The 23478-nt window shown below is 39.8% G+C and overlaps 2 protein-coding genes across 2 annotated transcripts; both read right to left on the bottom strand.

The window, feature by feature from the left end:
- Positions 1–342: 342 nt before the first annotated feature.
- LOC140074561 (gamma-crystallin-3-like) lies at positions 343–1358 on the bottom strand. The gene is made up of 3 exons (XM_072119551.1): positions 1277–1358; positions 954–1196; positions 343–803 (listed from the first exon to the last, which is right to left on the bottom strand). Exons 1-3 carry the CDS (start codon positions 1283–1285, stop codon positions 528–530), a joined length of 528 nt encoding a protein of 175 aa, XP_071975652.1. The 5' UTR covers positions 1286–1358; the 3' UTR covers positions 343–527.
- Positions 1359–20988: 19630 nt separating this feature from the next.
- Positions 20989–21763, bottom strand: LOC140074557 (gamma-crystallin-3-like). The gene is made up of 3 exons (XM_072119542.1): positions 21738–21763; positions 21415–21657; positions 20989–21264 (listed from the first exon to the last, which is right to left on the bottom strand). The coding sequence occupies exons 1-3, from the start codon at positions 21744–21746 to the stop codon at positions 20989–20991; spliced, it is 528 nt and encodes a 175-aa protein (XP_071975643.1). The 5' UTR covers positions 21747–21763.
- Positions 21764–23478: the final 1715 nt, after the last annotated feature.

The following is a 23478-nucleotide window of genomic DNA, read 5'->3' as shown; positions in this document are numbered from 1 at the left end:
TTAAAATAGTGTACGTCAGTATTTTACATTTTTATGTGAATTCTTTTTTAACAGATCTGACTTTAACAATTGGGAGGAAAATTCAATAACATCACTATCATAACTTTTAAGTTATGATAGTAAAGATATTAGAGGAATTCAATTATATGGGAATGCCGAGATAAGAATAGCTATTTAAGTGTTTGCGATCAATACAAACATTATAGTGAAAGGGGTATCCCTACACTATCGAACTCAATGCTGAATTTTAGGAGCTAAAGTCTAGGTATTTTCCCCAAAATGTATGTACTATACAAATGTTGTAGCTAAAATGAAATAATAATAATTGACTGACACATCATCTGTCAGTATCAGAGCACTACAAGTTCTTTGCTTTTATTTCAATTTGTTTTATCCTTTACACTTCAAAACTGTGTAGTATTAAACAGAATCATAATTTTTAGTAAACATTTATATTCCATGAAAACACAAACATTTGAAATAATATATTTTTATTACATTTTAAATAAATTGAAATATCATTTTTTTTAATATAGATGCTGAACTCTCCTAAAAGAACCAATTCTTGAGTTGGATGCTCCCCAGTCGCTGTATCTCCTGTACTCTCCAGGTCTCAGGTAATACTGACGTCCCCTGTAGTTGGGCTCCTCATAGAACATCCAGTATCCATCATGCACATGGCAGGAATTAATGTCATGGTAGTGGAATTGCTCGTAGACATGAGGACAATCTTCGGTGAACTCCATCATCTGACCTTTATAGTCTTCTCTCTCGTACACCCTCAGACTGAATGGTCCACGATGCTGTGTTTCATATTAATAATTGTATTTGAGAATTAGTCACTAAGTTTAACATTGCTTTTTATCTTTTGTATTCTTAAAATGATAAAAGTTGAAACGCAACTTTTCAATGAAAATTACAGTCAAATATATAATGATTATTAAAAGACTCACCTGTGGGGTTACACGGCAGGACCGAATGGAGTCATTGTAGCCCATCCACTGGTGGAAATCAGGATATTCTCCTCTCCTCAGGAAGTATTGGTGTCCTCTGTAATTTGAATGTTCATAAAGGATCCAGTTTCCGTTCTCTACTCGGATGGAATTGCACCGATTGAAGTATGAAGACAGATCAGCGGAGTCAGAGTTGCACTCATAAGAGCGACCCTGGAAATTTCTGTCTTCGTAAAACACAATCTGTGGATAGAAAACATTTAATAGTATATATTACAATACTGCACTATAACCTAAAACCTAAAGTACTATTATCGGCCTACCTTAACCATATTGACCAGAGATGTACTACAGGCTTAGTGAATGATGCCAGAATTGGAGCCTTTTATATACCTCAAGCTGCTGATGTCTGCATACAATAGAACTATGCTGACCACCTCTTAGCCTATGCAAAATGTGCTGGTGTTTTGTCTTCTTTTCTACATGTGCCTCATTTTCATTCACCTTTTCTCTTCTTTTATGTTATCTAAGCATGCAATTCTATGATTTGACTTGTATGCAGACACAAAACTTCATGTTCTAGATAACACGTATGACTGATTCTTTATTTGTTGAATACAAAACTTAACAGACCGCAATTGATACTTTGTATTGTGTAATTGAGAACAAAGTTATGTATATGCAGGCACACAGCTTCATATTCTAGATAGCATGTACTGTATGACAAGTACTTTATTTGTTGAAGTACTTAATAGACTTGTGTAACTGAGAACAGCAAATGTCTGACTTGAGTAAAAAAGTTTTATATATATAATTCTACATTTTTAAAAATGTGTTAATGACATCATTCATTCATACATTTTGCTGTATAGGGCTTGTTAAATGACTAGAAACAATACATAACATTAATCTGGAAGTAAAATCTACAGAACAGATTAAAACAGAGGTTTAATTTGGCTGCAGTCTTATATAATTGCATAAGAGTGGAGTACCACTGCAATCATTGCTCTCTTGTGACTGATTATAGCACTTACCTAGAATCTCTTGGTGTAATTATGATTGGATTGCAGATCATAGTAAATAAGGTCAGAAAAACTCAGAAATCATTCCAACCTATTCAACCCCTGGAGATCTGCGCTGTAATAGTACAAAGGTGGCTCTCGCGACTAATGCTCAGCTGCTTTACCAGTATGGCGCCAGCACACCCAGTGAATCGTGTGCCGCCGTGTCCCATCACTTGGCAAATCGAATCGTTCCCGCCTGCCTGTCTCTGGGACTTGCCAGTCTTCTCCCATCTTCTGTCTGTCCCTTATGAACCCAAACACACTCTTCAGTGGAGAAGAGGATGTAAGTTTTTCCAGCACTCAGCCAAATCCAAAAAGTAGCGGAATTAAAAACAACTTTTGTTCCATAGAATTAAAAACATAAATGGGATGCCATGACATAACAAAGTAGAAAAACTGACTTGTTTCAGGTCAGAACGGCCCTAGAGTTTTTAATGTTAGGATCCAGTAGGCTTCTCTGGATCGAAGTCTCTTAGTCCAATCACCACCCCTTTTAGGTTTGTCCACTTGTTCTATGGGCAGTACTTTCAAAGTTTTAGTGCAGCCTGAGTGCATTTCCTTAAAATGTCTCGATGCCCCAGACATAGTTGAAGAAATGACCAGTGAGGAACTGTGTAAATCCGTTAAATGTTCCCAGATGCGAGTTTTCAAAGAGCTACCACATCAGTGTGCTTTGTTAGCCTTTTTCTGCACTGGACACACTTTTCAGCGTGCTGCGTGAATAGTGCTGCACAGAATCTTAAGCAATAGTTAGGGCGTCTTAGGGCAAGGTAGGCGCATTTGTAGTGCCTTTTAGAACTGTGCACATAGGTTTTTCTTTTTGGGTACACCTAAAAAATTATACCATACACCATAGTTTGGTGAATTTATCTAATTTTTCTGTGTGTCAGCTATGCGGCTTGTCCATGTAGTTTGTGGCAATTATCTAATTTTTCTGTATGTTGGCTGTGTGGTTTGACCGTACAGTTGGTGCACATTATCTAATTTTTCTGGTGTAAGTCATTTAATTTTTTAGGTGCGCACTGTCTTATTTTTCTGTGTACACTGTCTAAGAAGGCGTACACCACTGTGGAGGCATACAACATGCTGGCCTCTGACACAGTGCCTCTCCTCTTCTTCAACTTCCAGTGACCTGGAAGAATGCCCGAGAAGGCGCCATAGGGTTTATGCTTCAGCATTGCCTACAACTTCTGGGGTAGATGTGCCTGGGACTTCTAAAGGAGAAGTGTCTGGGTCGTCCACTGACCCCACATGGGTAGCCCCAGATAATTATATTTCTCAGCCAAATAAAAAAAAAAAAAAAATTCGATTCGCCGAGTTCACCAAATTTTCCAAATTCTTTTTGACCCAAATCGAATAATGGCGAATCACGTTAAAAAAAAGATATTTCCTGTAGCAGAACATTGTGCTATGCTCAAATATGCATACGGAGCGTGGTTTGGTCTTCAAACAATGCTGTGTTTTAATATGAACTTGCACATGACAGCCGCCGCTCTTAAAATCGCTTCACTCTTCAATTCCATTGGCACTAACAGGATCCCGCTTGACCAAATAAGTGAAGCAGGAATGCAGCCTGACAAGGTAACATCTGTGCCAGCTCTATGATTCCATAGATTATGACAGAACCTGTTCTGTTAAACGCTGATACATGTAGAAACCCCCCAAAAGAGTTGAGAGGGTGTCGGCAGTAATTTCACACTAACGTCACTGATCATTTTACCCTTCTTTTCATCCATAAGTGTCCGCTTTCAATTGGTCAATAATCCATATATTACTAAAAAAAAAAAAAAAAAAAAACAAAAAAAAAAAAACAACACACACAACAGGAGTTAAACCCAAACAGAGATGACCAGTAAATGGTATATTTACATGTCCTCTGTGTTCTGTATTCACTCATGCTTTTGGCTATCAATCCTTCTGACAGATAAAATGGAGGAGTAAACCAAAAATAGTGGCAATGTCATAGAGTGGTGGAGGATGAAAACAGGATTATGGAAGTCACAGGGTGTTCCAGGGAGACAGTGATCAGTTGGCAACAGCACAATGACAAATTATTGAGGTGGCAGCAACATTGCAGGCCACAGTCTGGCGCAATGCAGAGTGCAGAAGTGGCGGTAGCAGCAAGAGGTCAGAGAGTGGCACAATGACAAATTCTGGTGGTGGCAGCAACATGGTAGGCCACAGAGTGGCACAACGAAAACGTGTGGAGGTGTCGGCAGCAGCAGGTGGTCAGAGAGTGACATAATCACAGTGTGTGAAGGTGGGCAGCATCAGTAGCATCAGCAAAAAGCCAGAGAGTGGCAATATGACAAATTCTGGTGGTGGCAGCAACCTGGTAGGCCACAGTGTGGTACAATGACAGAGTGTGGAGGTGGCGGGAGCAGCAGCAGCAGGAGGTCAGAGAGTGGCACAATGACAAATTTTGGAGGTGGCAGCCACATGGTAGGCCCCAGAGTTGCACAGTTACAAAGTGTGGAGGTGGCGGCAGCAGCAGCAGGAGGTCAGAGAGTGGCACAATCATAGTGTGTGAAGGTGGTGAGCAGCAGTAGCAGCAGCATGAGGCCAGAGAGTGGCACAATGACAAATTCTGGAGGTAGTAGCAAGATGGTAGGCCACAGAGTGGCACAATGACAAACTGTGGGGTGGCGGCAGCAGCATCAGCAGGAGGTCAGAGAGTGGCAGAGCTACAGTCTGTATAGGTGGGCGGTAGCAGCAGCATGATGCCAGAGAGTGGCTCAATGAGAAATTCTGTTGGTGGCAGCGTGGCACATTGTAGAGTTGGTGGCAGCAGTAACAGCAGCAGCAGGAGGTCAGAGTGTGGAGGTGGGTGACAATTCCAGTCCCTGGTAAAGATGGTGGGAGGGAGATGGAGCAACTGGCTGGAGATGTGTGGCATCAGGTGGGTGGCGGTATCATAATAGTGGCTGAGGCAGGTAATTAGAATCCTGACTCATTTCTCAACGTTTGAAGGAGGCATCATGGTTGATGTATTCTGATGCATAAGGCATTGGTGTGTTGAAATCCTGGCTGATGCACAACTCATTCATCTTGACAATGGTCAGTCTCTCCACATTATGGATGGACAAGTGGGTAACCATGGCCCCCGCAGCACTGAACACCCGCTCTCATGCCACACTACTGGCCGAGCAGTACAGCTTCTCTACTCAAAACTCAAGTTTGGCTGCCCACTATTCCAGTGAATCCTTTATCTGGGGTGGTAGAGTGCTGTTATGCTAGGCCAACACCTGCAGGTGCAGGATCTGCTCCATGTCGTGCTGCTGCTCCATGTAGTGGCAGCTACCATCCTCACTAGGCGGATGAAGGAAGCTGCTCATTAAGGTCTCCAGACTTAAACTGCTGCTGATGGAGCTGCTACTGCTCCTAACCCCCCAGCTCCCCACAGCACAAAGCAGTAGATGTCTGCCCCACCTCTTCACTGCCAAGCAGCTGCTGACTGTCCTCAAAGAATTCATCCTCGCTGAATAGTAGCGCTGAGCCCAGACCACCTAGAAGATCTCTGGCTGAGGGAAATAAACAGGACAGAGGCTGGTTGAGGACAGGTGCTCCTGGGCCATACCAACTAAGGGTTGTATCTGACAAACCAACGGACTCTTTGATGGGGTTGTCAGATGTCATTTTGAGAGGAAGTGGATGACCTAGTCAACCAATCGAGAACCTTTGTGTTGTACATCAACACACTGCCGCTAGATGACACTGGCAGTTTTGGCCTCACAGAGTCACCCCTGCTGCAACGTCGCCTTACTGTGCTGTGACCTGTGCCTGCTCCACCTGCCACCTCTCTGTATGACATATTGGTTAATCAACTATGTTCATTTGACACTGATTTCTTGATATCTACTTTAGCAGCAAAAAAGAATTGAAATATGGGGAATACAGAACCCCCAAAATTGACACCCAGGACTTAGAAAAAAAAATCCCTCCATCAGCTACTGAGTACAAGCAGCTAGATGCAAGAGACAGCACATGTAGTGTGAAGTGACAGGATTGCAAATGGCCGTCTGTTTTTATAGGGCTGTGACATCACATAAGCTTGACGGACTCGGGGGGTGGAGCTTAGGCGGCATGATGTAAGCACGCTTGCCATGAAGCATGCTCCCTGTCCGCCACCACAGCTATGGAAGCGGGGCTAGTGTGTTTGGCCCGGGAAGGTGCCTTCTAGCCAACGGATGGCGGCGGGATCGGGGTGGGTCGACAGTTGTCTCCACTCCGGCTCCCTTCGTAACTTCTACTGTGGTGGCTGCACAACGCGGCTGGACCTCCCGAGCCCAAGAGTGGCAGCTAAGTCGTGAAGACGGGTTTGGGAAAGGTGGCTGGCGGCGAGAAGTGTTTCCCATATACTGAGACAGCGAACCGGCATTTTGACAGTCCTGGGCTTGGCATGCTTAAAGACAGCTGTACATAACATCCTGGACATCGCGGAGCGCACAGAAGTCCAGAGGCAGGGTTTGGTTGGGACGAAAAGACCCCTGGAGCACGGCGTGGTCCTGGATTGGATCCAGCCCAATTTCTTCCACTACATGGAAAGTCTTCTTGTACCCTGACCCTTTCTTGGAGGTGGTGAGACAATACACTTTCCTTTTGAATGTTTGCCTAAGTCTTACTGGCGTATGCTATTACTAACTCTGCATATGAACTGCTGCTGTTTACTATCAACTGTTGTTTGGGACTGCTGCTATTGATCGCTGCTATGGACTGCCGCCATTTTCCATTAACCGCGAAAGCAATCACCTTTTATGAATTGCCTCTATCAACTATTGCTATCATCTGCTGCTATCAACTGCGGCTATTAATGTATTCTGATCCTTTTATTGTTTGAATGTCTGCCTGAACTTTACTGGCGTAATGCTATTACCATCTCCGCATACGATAGAAAAGCAGTAGAGCCAACTCTTTATCTTGGCATAGAGGCGGCCTTAATGAGAAAGTCTTTAGACCTGGCGGCAGCAAAGAAAAATTGTAGTGAACAGTGGAATTCTTGTGAATTGGTCAGTAAATGCTGCCTATTATCCGCTGTTTGGGACTGCTGCTTTTGATTGCTGCTATTTGCTATTAACGGCTGTTTGGAACTGCTGCTATTGATCGCTGCTATGGACTGCTGCTATCTGCCATTAACTGAGATTATAAATCCCTGTTATGAATTGCTGCTATCAATTTTTGTTACCAACTATGGTTATCAACTGCTGCTATCGACCGTGGCCACTAACTGCTGTGATTGACTGCTCCTATTTAACCACTGCTACTAATACCGGCTATTTTCTTTTAAAATCTGCTGTCAACGGCTGTCATCAACTGCTGCTACTAACTGTTGCCTTTACGATTGGCTGCCAGTGTTTGCTGTCAATATTTGATATTGACAGCCTGTGCGTTTGAGTTCTGTTATACATAAGTGCAAAGGCCATTAGAACAAACCTGTATGTTTTTTTTTTTTTGTGCACATGCCCTCTTTGATTTATGGTATATCCTCGTCTGTTTTTCATTAATTGTATTGTAGATACTACTGACCCTGTGGATAGAAGTGTTATTAGAGGGGGATATAGATAAATAACGTGCGAGAACCTAATCCCGGCGCTTGCAGGGGATTAGGTATAATAAATTTTTTTTCTTCCTGGGTATTAAATAAGGAGATCAGGATGGGGCAAAAAGGCACGGGAGCAGGGAGAAAGTCCCTAGGCACGTCCCCATCCAAAAACAAAAATAGTGGAAATTGGATAGACAGAACAAGCTAGATAATATACTACCTATATGTAGGAAAATGCACTTGTAAACCAAACACTCAAAACAATCTTTGAGGGTACAAAAGCAACAATATTTTTTATTCAATTCTTAAACTAAAAAATCACAGACTACACAGGGACAGTTTAAAATCATTTAAAAAACATACATACACAAAATCTTAACCCCTAGGGGACACAGCCTATTTTGGCCTTAAGGACGCGGCCCCATTCTTCAAATCTGACCTGTGTCACTATAAGTGGTTATAGTTTTGGAACGCTATGAGATATCCATGGGATTTTTAGATTGTTTTCTCGTGACACATTGTACTTCAAATTAGTTTAAAAATTTGGATGATATCTTTTGTGTTTAGTTATGAAAAAAAACAAAATTTGGAAAAAATTTGGAAAAATTCTTTATTTTCAACGTTCTAAATTCTCTACTTTTGATGCAGATAGTCATAGCACCCAAATAAATTCATAACTTACATTTCCCAAATGTCTGCTTTATGTTGGCATGGTTTTTTAAGATTCCACATATTTTACTAGAATGTTATGAGGCTCAGAATTTAGGTATCATTTTTCACATTTTTTGTAAAATCACCAAAACCTGTATTAGATGGACCTGCTCAACTTCTAATTGACACTGAGAGGCCAAAATAATAGCGAGACTCGTAAATTACCCCATTGTGGAAACTACACACCTCAACGTATGAAAAACCACTTTTAAGAAGTTTGTTAACGCTTTACGTGTTTTATAGGGGTTAAAACAAAATGGAGGTGCAGTCTGCAAATTGTAATATTTTTTCACAATACACCCATTTTGGGTGGAAAATTAAACATTTACAATGGATTAAATAAAAAAAGGCTCCACAAAGTTTGATACCCAATTCCTCCCGAATGCACCGATACCCCATATGTAGTGGTAACCTGCTGTATGGGCGCACGGCCGGGCATAGAAGGGAAGGAGGCGCCATCCAGATCAGATTTTCTATGTCACATTGTACAGGCTATAATTTTTTTCTTTTTTTTAATGTGGACCTATAGGGGCTTATTTCTTTTGCCACATGAGATGCACTTTTCTGGTACGTAATTTAGGGGAATCTATAGGCTAATTGGTGAGATTTTATTAACTCTTTGTTGGTGGAGGAAATGAAAATCATCACTTTTCAGGAAGATTTTTATGGGTTTTTTTTTTTTGCCCGTTTACCATACCATAAAAATAGTATATTATTTTTATTCTATGAGTCGCCACGATTACAAAAAGACCTCATTTATATAGATTTTTTATTTTTTTCCCATTTTTACTGCATAAAAAGTAATTTGGCAAAAATGTTGTTAATTTTAGCATCACCGTCTTTCATATGCATAACTTTTTTATTTTTTGCCTCACAAATCTGTTTAAGGGCTTATTTTTTGCGAGAAGGATTGTTCTTTTTAGTGGTCTTATTTTAGAGTGCATAACATTTTTTAAATCCCTTTTTAGAGCATTTTTATAGGGTATTAATTGAAAATGATCTTTTTTATGGAGCTTTTTTTTGTTTTGTTTTTTACGGGGTTCACTTTGCGGAACTAATAACGATTCTGTTTTATTATGCAGATTGTTACGGACGCAGGGATACCAAATACGTGGGGGTTTTGTGTATTTTATTCAATTGTACTGAATAAAAACCAATTTGGAGAAAATCTTGTTCATTTTAGCATCACCATCTTTTCATATGCATAACTTTTTTATTTTTCGGCTGACAAATCTGGTTAGGGGCTTATTTTTTGCGAGAAGAGTTGTTCTTTTTAGTGGGCTTATTTTGGAGTGCATAACATTTTTTAAATTACTTTTTAGAGCATTTTTTGATAAGGTATTAATTAAAAATTATCTTTTTTCGGAACGTTTTTGCGTTTTTTTTCTACGGCGTCTACCGTGCGGGTCCAGTAACGATTCTGTTTTATTATACAGATTGTTACGGACGCGGCAATACCAAATATGCGGGGTTTTTTGTGTTTTTGTGTTTTTTATACTTTATTAAGTGTTTTTATGGGAAAGTGACATTTTAGGGGCTTATATTTTTATGTATTTATTTTTTATTTATTATAATGTGTAGTGTTAAGTGTTTTTGCATATTTTTACTTCTACATACTTGAACTTAAACCAGTGATGCTCTGATCACTGGTTTAAGTTCAATACACTGCTCTACAATACTATTTTATTGTAGAGCAGTGTAAACTGTCTGAGCAAGCTTGCGCATGCTCAGACAGTTTACAGCCAGACCCGGAAGGGGTCTGGCTGCCATGGAGACTGGGCAGCTCCGGGGCACATGCCAGTCCTCGGAGCTGCCCAGAAGTGGATCGGATCCCCCGGTAAGCGGCACGGGGGATCCGATCCACAGCGCAAACACACTTACACGCCGCGGTCATGTTTGACCGCGGCGAGTAAGGGGTTAACACCCGCGATCGGAGCCGGCTCCGATCGCGGGTGTTAGCGCAGGCTGTCAGCTGTACTAGACAGCTGACAGCCGCTGCTTCTGGTACCGGCTCCGTTCGTGAGCCGGTGCCAGAAGCAGGACGTTATAGAACGTCCCCGTGCGCTAAGCATCTAGCGCCGGGGACGTACTATAACGTCCTGGTGCGCCTAGGGGTTAAACAGGTGGACATGTGGCCGAGGGAATCAAAATAAGTATAGCACACAAATGGTCAATCTGTGTGTGAAGTGTGAAAAGCCTAATATTGTATAATCACAGCTAGCAAAACAACGTATTGTAACTTAATAGTACAAATGTGTAAACATCACTTGTAAACATCACTTGTAAACATCACTTGTAAACATCTACACAGGATACCAGCTAGCAAAGCATATATTACAACTTAGTATTATCAAAGAGTAAACAAAACTATATAGGCATACACACCCGGCTGCATCATGGAACCAAATCAACGGCAGCCTCCAGATAAGGATGTTAATTAGTATATCCCGGTCCACATGGCCACCAAAACCCCGACGCGCGTTTCGCCTCTTCTTCAAGGGGTGATGGTGGTAATGCTTCCACTCCCCCCATATAAAGCAAGGACTAACCAATCAGGATCTAACATAAACTCCACCCTGCAATCAGTTGTGCACATGATAATTAACCCTTTGTTTGCCCTATACTCACAATCAGTTGTGCACATGATAATTAACCCTTTGTTTGCCCTATTACTCACGATCCGGCGTCCCGGACCTGAGTACCCTCGCTGCCGGCGTCTGCTACACGCTAATGCGACTGCGCAGAAGGACGTTATATTGCGCCTGCGTCAAAATGTGTGCCCGCCGCCGGCGTCTACTGCGCGCCAATGCGACTGCGCAGACAGACGTTCCATTGCGCACACGACAAAATGTGTGCAAGTCCACAAAACAATACAAAGAGATATACGAAAAAAGCCGAGCCCAGGCAAGAACAGGCGCGCATGCGCAGCACACCCCGGACGAGCCGAACGCGACAGCGAAGCAGAAGACCGGGACGTCGGCCCAGGTATCCTTATCTGGAGGCTGCCGTTGACTTGGTTCCATGATGCAGCCGGGTGTGTATGCCTATATAGTTTTGTTTACTCTTTGATAATAGTTGGTAATATATGCTTTGCTAGCTGGTATCCTGTGTAGATGTTTACAAATGATGTTTACAAATGATGTTTACAAGTGATGTTTACAAATGATGTTTACAAATGATGTTTACAAATGATGTTTACACATTTGTACTATTAAGTTACAATACGTTGTTTTGCTAGCTGTGATTATACAATATTAGGCTTTTCACACTTCACACACAGATTGACCATTTGTGTGCTATACTTATTTTGATTCCCTCGGCCACATGTCCACCTGTTTAAGATTTTGTGTATGTATGTTTTTTAAATGATTTTAAACTGTCCCTGTGTAGTCTGTGATTTTTTAGTTTAAGAATTGAATAAAAAATATTGTTGCTTTTGTACCCTCAAAGATTGTTTTGAGTGTTTGGTTTACAAGTGCATTTTCCTACATACAGGTAGTATATTCTCATAGGTTGATAGGTTTTTGCAGAAGTATTTTGGTGCTCTGATTCATAGGTATTTATAGAACAAGCTAGATAATATCTGGAACTCCCCACCCGGTAAGACCAGAACAGGTCAGAAAGGAGGGGGTAATGAGTCAACTTCAACGGTTGCGAAAAATACTGGTTCTCGATTTTCCCCCTTAGAACAGGATGTAAGTGAAAATAGTGAAACTGGAGAAGGGAGAGAAATACTGAAGGAAATTCTTTAATCTATAAAGAAGTGTAATTCAGAGATGGTTGAACAAGTGGGGGCAGTAAGAGCAGACATCTCCCTATTGAGAGAGGAGTTTAACACGATTAAAGAGAAGTTAAAATCTACAGATGACAAGGTCAGCAAGTTAGAAAAAGATAATGTAAACGTGAAAAGCCTATAACAAAAGTTAGCTGTTGAAAACAAGGAGCTGAGGGAGAAAGTTCAGCATATAGAGGATCGCTCCAAACGCAGTAATGTTTGTATCATTGGAGTACCAGAAAAAGCAAAGGGAGAGGATGCTGTTTGGTTTTTTAGGGACTGCTTTTTAGAGAAGATAGGTAAAGAAAGACTATCCACGTCTTTTTGTATCGAAAGAGAACATCGAATTACGTTAAAAAAAAGGAACACCCCCAGGGGCATTACCGCGTCCAATCCTCTGTAAATTGTTGGTGTCCAGTGATAGAGACGCTATCTTAAGATGGAACCGTACAGTCTCGGAAACCTGTATTAACGGGTCAAGGGTGTTTATATACCCAGACTATTCAGCTCAAACTTTTAAAAAAAGAATGATTTTTGTTGAGATTAAGAAAAGATTGAGACTGGCGGGTTTAGAATATTCCCTGTTGTTTCCGTTCCATCTTAAAATTATATATCAAGGTCAATTGCATTTCTTTTTTGGACCGGACACAGCTATGGAATGGCTAGATGCGAAGGGCCTTTAAGTTTCCAGTGCCAGTCACTGTTTTCCTTTGTAGTGTTTCTTAAGAAATATTTAAGTTAAGGTACTGCGGTTTGTGGACAGGGAGCACAGAGGCTGCTCCAATAGGTTTGAATTCCGGTGTTCACTGGAACAGTTGGGGGGGGGGGGGTACTGGGGATGCTGCTGGTTTTTTTTTTTTGTTTTCTGTGTTTTTCTCTGATATTCCATGTCAGTGAAACTGTTTGTTTGGAATGTGAGGGGACTTAATGAAAAAAGAAAGAGATGTATTTTAACGGACGTGATAAATAGGCATCTACCGGCAATTGTTGTTCTCCTCGAGACCCATTTGACGTATGATAAGACACATTTAATTAAGAAAGGTTGGAGTTCCGAGGAATTCCATTCAGTCTTTTCCCAGTATTCACAGGGTGTTTCAGTCCTCATCCACAGATTGGTAAATTTACAAATTGAAAGTTCACTTTGTGATCATGACGGGAGATTTGTATTTCTTAAAGGGCTCCTTTTTGGTGTCAGATGTATACTGGGTTTTGTTTACATTCCGCCCCCATTTAATTTTCAGGTTTTGAGTAAGTTTATGGAGTTTGTGGGTGATGGAATGGAGTACCCCGTGTTTCTGGTGGGTGATTTCAATAGTGTGCTGTCCAATGAGTTGGATAGAGAATCAGTTTTTCATCAGAATAGAAACAGGGCTCAGTATACTCAGTTAGCGGGTTTTTGTGAGGAAATGGGTTTAAAAGATGTCTGGAGGTTTTTACATGGTAATAAAATAGTGTTCTCTTGCTATAGCCAGACATATAAATCTAGATCTCGTATTGATGTAGCATTAACAAACGATAAAGGATGTTTATTAATTAAAAATATGAAGAACGGTGCCAGAACTATTTCAGATCACTCCCCTTTCTTTTAGAACTTCTGGTCAGAAACAGCGGGCAGAGACTGACCCAGTGGAAGTTCAACCCCTACTGGTTCAATTTGATAGGTAATTTAGAATATATTAGAGAAGATCTGAAGGACTTTATTAGGACTAACTGGGGCACTGCCCTGGAATCTGTGGTTTGGGATACTATTAAAATGTTCCTTAGGAACTATCTCTCAAGGGAAGTAAAAAACACGACGCGGACAGTTTTATACAAAGGGAAAGAATTTAGAAAGTAGGGTAGCGGAGTTGGAGGAGAAAAGTATCTATGATAAATCGGAACAGACGCAAGGGGATTTGATCAAGGCCTAACAGGAATATAATGCATATTTGATGGATAAAGCACAACAGCAAATTTTTGGGGGGGGACAAAAAGATTTTTGTGAGGGGCATAAACCTGGGAAAAGACTAACTGAGAGAATTAAATTTAATATTAAAACACAGATGATTAATGCTATAAAAAAACATCAGGGGAGGTGACCAACAAGGAGGGCGAAATCATGAAAGAGTTTGAGCTCTTTTTTCAGGATCTTTACTCTTCAGACCTATAGAGCTTACCTAGCCAGATCAATGAATACTTAGATAAAATTCCATTACCTCAAATATCATAACAACAAAAAGCTATGATGGAGTCCCCAGTTTCAGTTCATGAACTTGAGGAGACACTCGGTAAATTTACTGGGAACTCATCACCAGGTCTTGATGGCTTTCCAATGGAAATATATCGAAAATTTGGTGATATTCTTTTTCCTTTATTGGTCCATGTGTGGGAGGCAAGCCAAAGAGAGGGAAATCTCCCCATGTCAATGTACGAGGCATGTATTACCCTGATTTGTAAGAAAAATAAGGATCCGATGGTAAAAGAGTCTTATCGTCCAATTTCACTCTTGAATACAGATGGGAAATTGTTTGCCAAATTTCTTGCAAATCGTCTGAAAAAAGTTGTTAGAGATATAGTATATGAAGACCAAACTGGCTTTATCCCTGGGCATTGTATTAAGACCAATTTACAAAGGCTATTTGGTGCCATCCAACTTGGGCAGGGGGGGTCCTGCTCCATCCTGTCGCTGGATGCCGCAAAGGTGTTTGACAGGGTGGAGTGGGCCTTCCTCTGGGAATTAATGGAAAGATTAAATCTGGTAAGGAAATTTATTGAGAGTGTAAAGTTATTTTATGTAAAACCCAGGGCGAAAGTAAAGATTAACGGGGGGCTGTCCCGGGAATTTGCTCTAACTAGGGGTACTCGCCAGGGTTGCCCACTGTCACCCCTTCTATACGCTTTGTTTATTGACCCATTGGCAGCTGCCATTAAGAAGGATGATGGTATTAGGGGGTGTGGATGTGGGGGCCCTGGCGACAAAATCCTGCTCTACGCAGAAGATATCCTGTTGGGCTTGAGGGATTCCCTTGACTCTGTTCCTAAAGCAATGAATTTAATAGAACAGTTCACAAAAGTCTTGGGGTTACAAATTAATTTGAAAAAATCTACTGTATGTAAAATTGATGATTTCCCAGGGACGATTGCGGATAAGCTCGCCCCAATAGACAATAGCAGCACCTTTGAATACCTGGGGATTAAAGTCAACACGAAGGTCACGTATTTTCCCTAGCTGAATATAGCCCCTTTGGTAAAGAAATTGGGAGAGAGAGTTTGTATATGGAGTAAACTACCTTTGAGCAAAGGGGACAGCACCAGACTAGCTAAAATGGTTGTCCTCCCACAAGTCTTGTATGTCATTACGAATTGTCCTTGCTGGATTGAGGACAAATGGTTTAGAGCATTGAGAGCAATCCTAAACAAACTTTTATGGGGAGGTCAAGAGTGCGTATTAAGCAAGAGTTCCTATGGAAAAGCATTACGTGTGGAGGAGTATCACTCCCATCCTTTTTTCATTATTATATTGCATCTCAAATTTTGTTTATTGGGGAAAATAGGAACTACCGTATATACCCGAGTATAAGCCGAGACCCCTAATTTTACCACCAAAAACTGGGAAAAACTACTGACTCGAGTATAAGCCGAGGGTGGGAAATGTATTGGTCAAAGATTTTGGTGAACTGAAACACAAATTCACTCTTACCGATTCAGACTTTTTCAGGTATTTACAATTAAAACACGTTGCACACGCAGAAGGTAATAAAAAATTATTCACGATCACGACACATGCTAAGATTTCTAAATCATATGTTATGAATTATGGGAAAATGATCAGGAATATACAAGGGAATTCTGGATGAAATTAATAAGAGGATTGTTCACGTAAGCCAAGGGAAATGTCATCGATGTAAACAGGACTCTGCTGATATTGCACATGTTATATGGTTTTGTCCACGGATTATAGATTTCTGGTATGGAATTTTCGATGATATTCGGAAAAATATGGGCCTGGTCTTGCACTGTGAACCCTTATTGGGTATCCTAGGGTATACCACTGAGATAGCAACGTCAAAGAGTAGAAAACGTCTAGTGGCCAAACTACTAAGGGGTAAAAAAGAACCTGACATCGGGAACTGGCGGAACCTAGTTGAAAAAGTCAGAAGATATGAATCCAGCATAAAAATTGATGGTCCGGAAGCAAAAACATGGAAGGACTGGAATAGTGGAGAAGATTATAATTAAATGCCTGTTTTTTTTTCTTTTTGTTTTGTATTTTTTTCTTTTTTGCAGCATCCCCAGCCGGGGAGAGGGGAGGACGGGGGTAGGGAAGGAGGGAGGTAAAGAAAAAGGATGGAAAGAAAAGAAAAAAAAAAGGGAGAAAGAAGGAAGGAATAGGAGAAAAAAAGAAATTGAATAGGATGTACTTTTGGATTTTTTATTGTGCTTGTTTGATGTTATGATCAATAAAAACTTAATAAAGGAAAAAAAAAGCAGTCAGCTTTATACTTATTCAATGGAGATCCCCCATATTGATGCCTGGAGACTCTTGTCCATGGTTGTTATGTCGTATTTTGACTTTATTGTTATGACTTCCCAATAAACTCTTTGGGCAGATGCATACACCAGTAAAAAAAAAAAAAAAAGCTTGACGGTGGCTTACATGTCTGCATATGTTATACATTCTCCCTCCCAGAGTTCTCTGTCCCATATAACACATTGTGCTTGTGGCTATTTTGCTAATAAAGGGGGAAAAATCACTATAATTGTAAAGGAATTCTGCTTCGTTAGAATCGATTTGCCCCCATTTCTACATCAGAGATCAGGCCCCAGATGAAGCTGAAAGGGCTAAACCTAGGACGGGCATGAGGTCCTGTGGCGTTTTCAACCATTTTGATATGCGCACTTTTAATATTCTGTTTGTGAGTATGCTTGAATAAAATTGATTTTACTCTTATCCTTGGTGATTTGCACCATCTTGTCCACATTCTTCCTGATACAGGACTGATGCTGTGATCGCGTGCACGAGAGTGTAGCGTGGTCTCCCACAGGATCCAGTATAGAGAAGTGAACATAGTGACAGGAGGAATTACTGAGGAAATGTCTTCAATCTCCGATCTACAAGGAACTGGGTGAGACCGTTCTGGGGAACTCTCAATCTTAGCACTTTCAAGGAGAAGTTTCCCAAACTGCCAAGAAGGGAAAGACTAAAAAAGACACAACATGGCACTCCAAATCCAAACTTGTGAAAACATAGCTCAAAAATCTAAAGTTTACTCCTTCTTTTCTCAGCCCTGCTATGTGCCCATCCTGTCAATTATTGCCACATGTTGGGTATTGCAGTACTCGAAACAGAATAATATTTGGAGTGTTTGTCTAAAGTGGCACAATATAATTGGCACTAAAATGGCTTGAGAAAAAAAATTGCAATGCAATTTGTACTCTGCACCATTTACTTTGTATTTTATTTTGACCAGCATGTTGGGGGTTAAAATGCTTACCACAACTCTAGATAAATTCTTTGAGGGGTGTAGTTTTCAAAATGTTGTCACTTCTCAGGGGTTTCTATTGTACTAATTATAATAGTTTTAGATGTTGGGTTCATAAATTGGTGTTACTGGTAGTGGTTTATAAGTCTTTTTAAGGCACCTACAAATTAAATTGGTCGACAAAAATTCTATCAAATCTATTGAAAATGTTAAAACTTGCTACTACAGTTATGAACCATCTAATCCATAAAAAAGGAAACATAAAGCAAAAATCGAAATATATAGAAGATAAATGGCTAAAAGATTCTACAAAAAAAATTGTGGTATGACTTTTTGCCTAAAAAAATGGAACATTAGAAACTTTGAAAATTGTAATTTTTTAAAATTTGTTCCTAAATTATTGATATTTTACCGCCCAAAAAAGTAACTGATCAGCGAAATTATAATGCTAAAATAAACTTCAATGTCTCACGACAAAACATATATGTTAAAGTTTTGAAAAGTCATTTACCACAGGTCAAAATGGACTGAGCCTTAACGTAAAAACAGGCTACATCCTTAAGGGGTTAAATTATACAGTGTTTATCAAGAGAAAGGCTATAAACTGTGCAAGCCGTATGCCAATTGGCCCAAAGTAGAGAAAATTTCCTTCCCAACCCCTAATATGGCGTTCAGAATAAGTCCCTTATTTTCCAGAAACGCATTCAGGCTCCTCTTGAACATGTTTAAATTATCAGCCATTGGGTAACATCTTGTGGGAGAGAGTTCCACAGTCTCCTCACTTGCACAGTAGAGAATTTATGGTATGGTACAACCTCTTCTCTAGGTATAGAGGATGCTCGCTTTTCCTGACCACAGACCTAAATTTAAAGAGATTTTTGAATGGATCTCTGTACTGCCCTTTCAGATATTAATGTTGTCAAGTTTCCTATCCATTGATACCTCCAAGTCTTTTTCTCAATCAATTTTCCAAGACATTTACAACAAAATTTTAATTTGCATTTCCTCGACCCAAGTACATTACATTTATTTACTTAATAATTTATATACCATTTGTCAGCCCAGGCCTCCAGTTTTAACAAATCCCTCTGTTATATTATACTATCCTCCTCTGTATTAATTACTTTACATAGCTTAGTATCTTCTGCAAAAATGTAAACTTTAAGCCCTCTATGAGGTCATTAATAAAAATATAAAAAAATAAGTAGCCCCAATAATGACAGCTCTGGCACAAAGTCAATTACTAACCCAAATACAAATATTTTTACCCAGAAGTTCCAGTCTAGTACGAACTTCCTTATAAAAATTAATCAGTTTAGTCATCAGACAGGACCGATCCCTCATCAAACCGTACTGATGCTGGGCTATAAAGTTATGTACAGTGAGATACTCCAGGATGGCATCTCTAACAATCGATGATTTTGTCATATTCTGATGCTAAGAACTTTTTTATGCTTTGGTGTACGGAGCTGTGTGTCGAACAATTTTTTTTACAAATTTTGCTGCTGTTTTTAATGCTATCATTTGTAAGTCTGCAAAACCTTTTAATCACTTTTTATTGATTTTTTAAATATTTTTCAAAATGGCAAAAAAGTGCCATTTTAAGATTTCGGATGTGGCAATATCTAATGTGCTTATTTTTGCTGTTTATTTATATCAGTTCTAGCAAAAGACTTACAATATGCTGCAAAGACTAACCGGCTATGGAGAGGGCTTAGCCCATGAGCCCTTTCCATGCAATGGGACTCGACATGCGCCGTACTATCACGTTGCAAGTCGGTGAGGGGTTAAGTCCATTCCACGCCGCACATTTAATAAAGAATTTGCAATATATCTGATAATATCATTTACCATCAAATTTTCTAGGTAATGACAGTTAAGATGGTCATGTTTAATAGAATCCTTTCTTCCACAAATTATTCTGAAGGGGGCCCACACATTCAGTTTTTAGGTTTTTACTATTTATATATTTGTAATATAATTTGAGATTATTTTTACTTACCTTCACAATCTGTACTCTCTATAATCCTGTTGCATCACTACCCATTGCTTTATCAAATTAAATGCCTTACCTTTCTAATTTATTCCTCGTCTAGTTAACCACATAGGTTGTGACAGGTAATTGTCTTTTGCTAATGCCAAAAATTGTCTGCCTTTGTAGAACCTAATGGTTTCTGCCCCCCCCCCCTCCATTCTATCTCAGGTAGTTAAAGATCCCCATGATATAAGTGCTTCATCGTGTTTTGAGGAAGCATCTATTTGACTGATCAGTGGTTCATCTGCATCCTCTATACTTGAAGCCCTTAACAAATCCCTAATAACAATTTATTTTTTCCCTCCCCTATTTCAATCCATAAAGACATTCTCTATCATCTCTATTATTCCTTTGGCTCCTATTAAATTAACCAATGTCTTTGGTCTTCCTGTATTCTTGATTCCATCCAAACTTTGCTTGTTACCCCCTCCCCCTCTAAATAAGCCTTCCCCTACTGTTTTATCCTTATCTCTGTCTTCTCTATCTGTATAGTCACCCCCTTTCCCGACAACCTAGAGTTAAAGCTCCTCCAGCGCATTAACCATCTTCTACCCCAGCATAGCCGTACCCTCTCCATTTAGGTAAAGGTTATCCATAGCAAAGAGCCTGTAGCTGACAGAGAAGTTGACCCAAACCATTTCTTCCAGCACCATTTTCTAAACCATTTAATTAACTCCTGTTGTCTTTTTACTTGTGCTTGCAGTACTGTTAGTACAAGCATAATGGACACGTTTTTTAGATGTTATAGTTAATATATATTCAAAAACAATTATATAGTGACATGTGGACCATGCTAGATAAATTAAGACTATAATTGCAGACAAAAACAAAATAAAAAAACAACTGATTAAAAATAGTAACACTTAATACTAAATAAAATAATATAAAATAAATATAAAATTATCATGTTAAAAATAGTGTACGTCAGTATAAATTTTACATTTTCATGTAAATTCTTTTTTAACAGATATCAAATCTGACTTTAACCATTTGGAGGAAAACACAACAACATCACTATCATAACTTTTTAGTTGTGATAGAAAAGACACTAGAGGAATACAATTATATGGGAACGCAGAGTAGATAATACCTATTTAAGAGTTTGCAGTCAATACAAACATTATAAGTGAAAGGGGTATCCCTACACTATCTAATGCAATACTGAATTTTAGGAGCTAAATTACAAGTATTTTTGCCAAATATTATTTACTATACAAATATTGTAGTTAAAATTAAATATTAATAATTGACTGACACATCATCTGTCAGGATAAGAGCACTACAAGTTCTTTTCTCTTATTTCAATTTGTTATTTGCTAGACACTTCAAAACTCTGTAGCGTTATACAGAATCAGCGTTTTTTAGTACAAGTTTATAGCATAAAAAAACACAAACATTTTAAATAAAATTTTTGTTTATTACATTTTCAATATATTGAAATATAATTTTTTAATATAGATACTGAACTCTCTTAAAAGATCCAATTCTTGGGTTAGAAGCTCCCCAGTCGCTGTATCTCCTGTACTCTCCAGGTCTCAGGTAATACTGACGTCCCCTGTAGTTGGGCTCCTCATAGAACATCCAGTATCCATCATGCACATGGCAGGAGTGAATGTCATGGTAGCGGAATTGATCATAGACATGTGGACAATCTTCAGTGAACTCCATCATCTGACCTTTATAGTCTTCTCTCTCGTACACCCTCAGACTGAATGGTCCACGATGCTGTGTTTCAAGTTAATAATTGTATTTGAGAATTAGTCACTAAGTTTAACATTGCTTTTTATCTTTTGTCTTCTTAAAATGATAAGAGATAAAATGCAACTTTTCAATAAAAATTACAGTCAAATATATAATGATTATTAAAAGACTCACCTGTGGGGTTACACGGCAGGACCGAATGGAGTCATTGTATCCCATCCATTTCTGGAAGTCAGGATATTCTCCTCTCCTCAGGAAGTATTGGTGTCCTCTGTAATTTGAATGTTCATAAAGGATCCAGTTTCCATTCTCTACTCGGATGGAATTGCACCGATTGAAGTATGAAGACAGATCAGTGGAGTCAGAGTTGCACTCATAAGAGCGACCCTGGAAGTTTCTGTCTTCGTAAAACACAATCTGTGGATAGAAAACATTTAATAGTATATCTTACAATACTGCACTTTAACCTACAACCTAAAGTACTATTATCGGCCTACCTTAACCATATTGACCAGAGATGTACTACAGGCATAGTGAATGATGCCAGAATTGGAGCCTTTTATATACCTCAAGCTGCTGATGTCTGCATACAATAGAACTATGCTGACCACCTCTTAGCCTATACAAAATGTGCTGGTGTTTTGTCTTCTTTTCTACATGTGCCTCATTTTCATTCACCTTTTCTCTTCTTTTATGTTATCTAAGCATGCAATTCTATGATTTGACTTGTATGCAGACACAAAACTTCATGTTCTAGATAACACGTATGACTGATTCTTTATTTGTTGAATAAAAAACTTTACAGTCTGTAATCAATACTTTGGATTGTGTAATTGAGAAGAAAGTTATGTATATTCAGGCACACAGCTTCATGTTCTAGATAACATGTACTGTATGACAAGTGCTTTATTTGTTGAAGTGCTTAATAGACTTGTGTAACTGAGAGCAACAAATGTCTGACTTGAGTTAGAAGTTTTTTTATATATAATTCTACATTTTTAAAAAATTGTTAATTACTAGAGATGAGCGAGCACTAAAATGCTCGGGTACTCGTTATTCGAGACGAACTTTTCCCGATGCTCGAGTGCTCGTCTCGAATAACGAGCCCCATTGAAGTCAATGGGAGACTCGAGCATTTTTCAAGGGGACCAAGGCTCTGCACAGGGAAGCTTGGCCAAACACCTGGAAACCTCAGAAAAGGATGGAAACACCACGGAAATGGACAGGAAACAGCAGGGGCAGCATGCATGGATGCCTCTGAGGCTGGTTAAACGCACCATTATGCCAAAATTATGGGCAACAGCATGGCCATGACAGAGTGACAGAATTAAGCTAGATAGCATCTAAAACATCCAATAATTGACCCTGATACTATAGGGGACGGCATGCAGAGGCAGCGGCAGCAGCGGCAGGCTAGAGAGTGGCATGGCGACATACCCTAAATGGACTCAGGCTTCAAACCAATGGGTGGCAGAGAGGAACCAAAGGAGGTGAGCAAGAAGCGCTGAAATTATTTCCTCTGTGAACAAAAGGTTGACGGTATATTTAGTCGATAACACAGCATGGTGGCGACATAGTGACCAAGTTCCATAACGTATCTGGTGAAACACCCGAAAAATGAGCCTGACACAGCTCGTTTGATAAGGGGACGACATTTGGAGGCAGCCATGGAGAGGACTTCCATGATTAAGAGCGACAGTATGGGGCATCCATATTGCGCTTCTATGATTGCAACTGCAGGTCTCCAGCATGGCGGCGACAGACGCGCCGAGTTCCACTATGTATGTGGTGAAACACCTGAAAATTCTGCCTGACACAGCTCGTTTGATAAGGGGACCATGTATGGAGGCAGTGAACTAGTAGTAGATTAAAGGTGCTGCAGTTAAAACTATGTTAGTTGGATCTTGGGATGGAGCTGGCGCTCCGCTGCTCCAGACGAGCTTTCGCCAATCCAAGCCCCTGTCTCTAGGCTACTCCCCAAACAGCACTTCTAAGAACCTTTTGTATAAGATCAAGTGTAGTAGCGTTCTTATAAGTTTGGGATATAGCGGGTGAGGGGAATGTAAACAGATGCGCAAGAAGCGCTGAAATAATATCGGTAAATGATAAAAGTTTGCCAGTATATTTTGTGGATTACACATCAGGGTGGCGACAAAGTTAACAAGTTTGATGTGGAATGCCCTGTAATAGCTCTTGGGTGGTGTGCCTTTTATCGCCTAGGCTCAGCAGTTTGAGCAC

Source organism: Engystomops pustulosus, chromosome 8 (genome assembly GCF_040894005.1).
Source record: "Engystomops pustulosus chromosome 8, aEngPut4.maternal, whole genome shotgun sequence".
NCBI lineage: Eukaryota > Metazoa > Chordata > Amphibia > Anura > Leptodactylidae > Engystomops > Engystomops pustulosus.
This window is presented reverse-complemented; position numbering and strand designations above follow the sequence as displayed.

What these genes read in the sequence shown, in the direction of transcription:
- LOC140074557 (XM_072119542.1), bottom strand. An exon ending in CCTGCCGTGTAACCCCACAG is followed by an intron (nt 21,265 to 21,414) that starts GTGAGTCTTTTA and finishes CTTGAAACACAG; the next exon opens with CATCGTGGACCATTCAGTCT.
- LOC140074561 (XM_072119551.1), bottom strand. An exon ending in CCTGCCGTGTAACCCCACAG is followed by an intron (nt 804 to 953) that starts GTGAGTCTTTTA and finishes TATGAAACACAG; the next exon opens with CATCGTGGACCATTCAGTCT.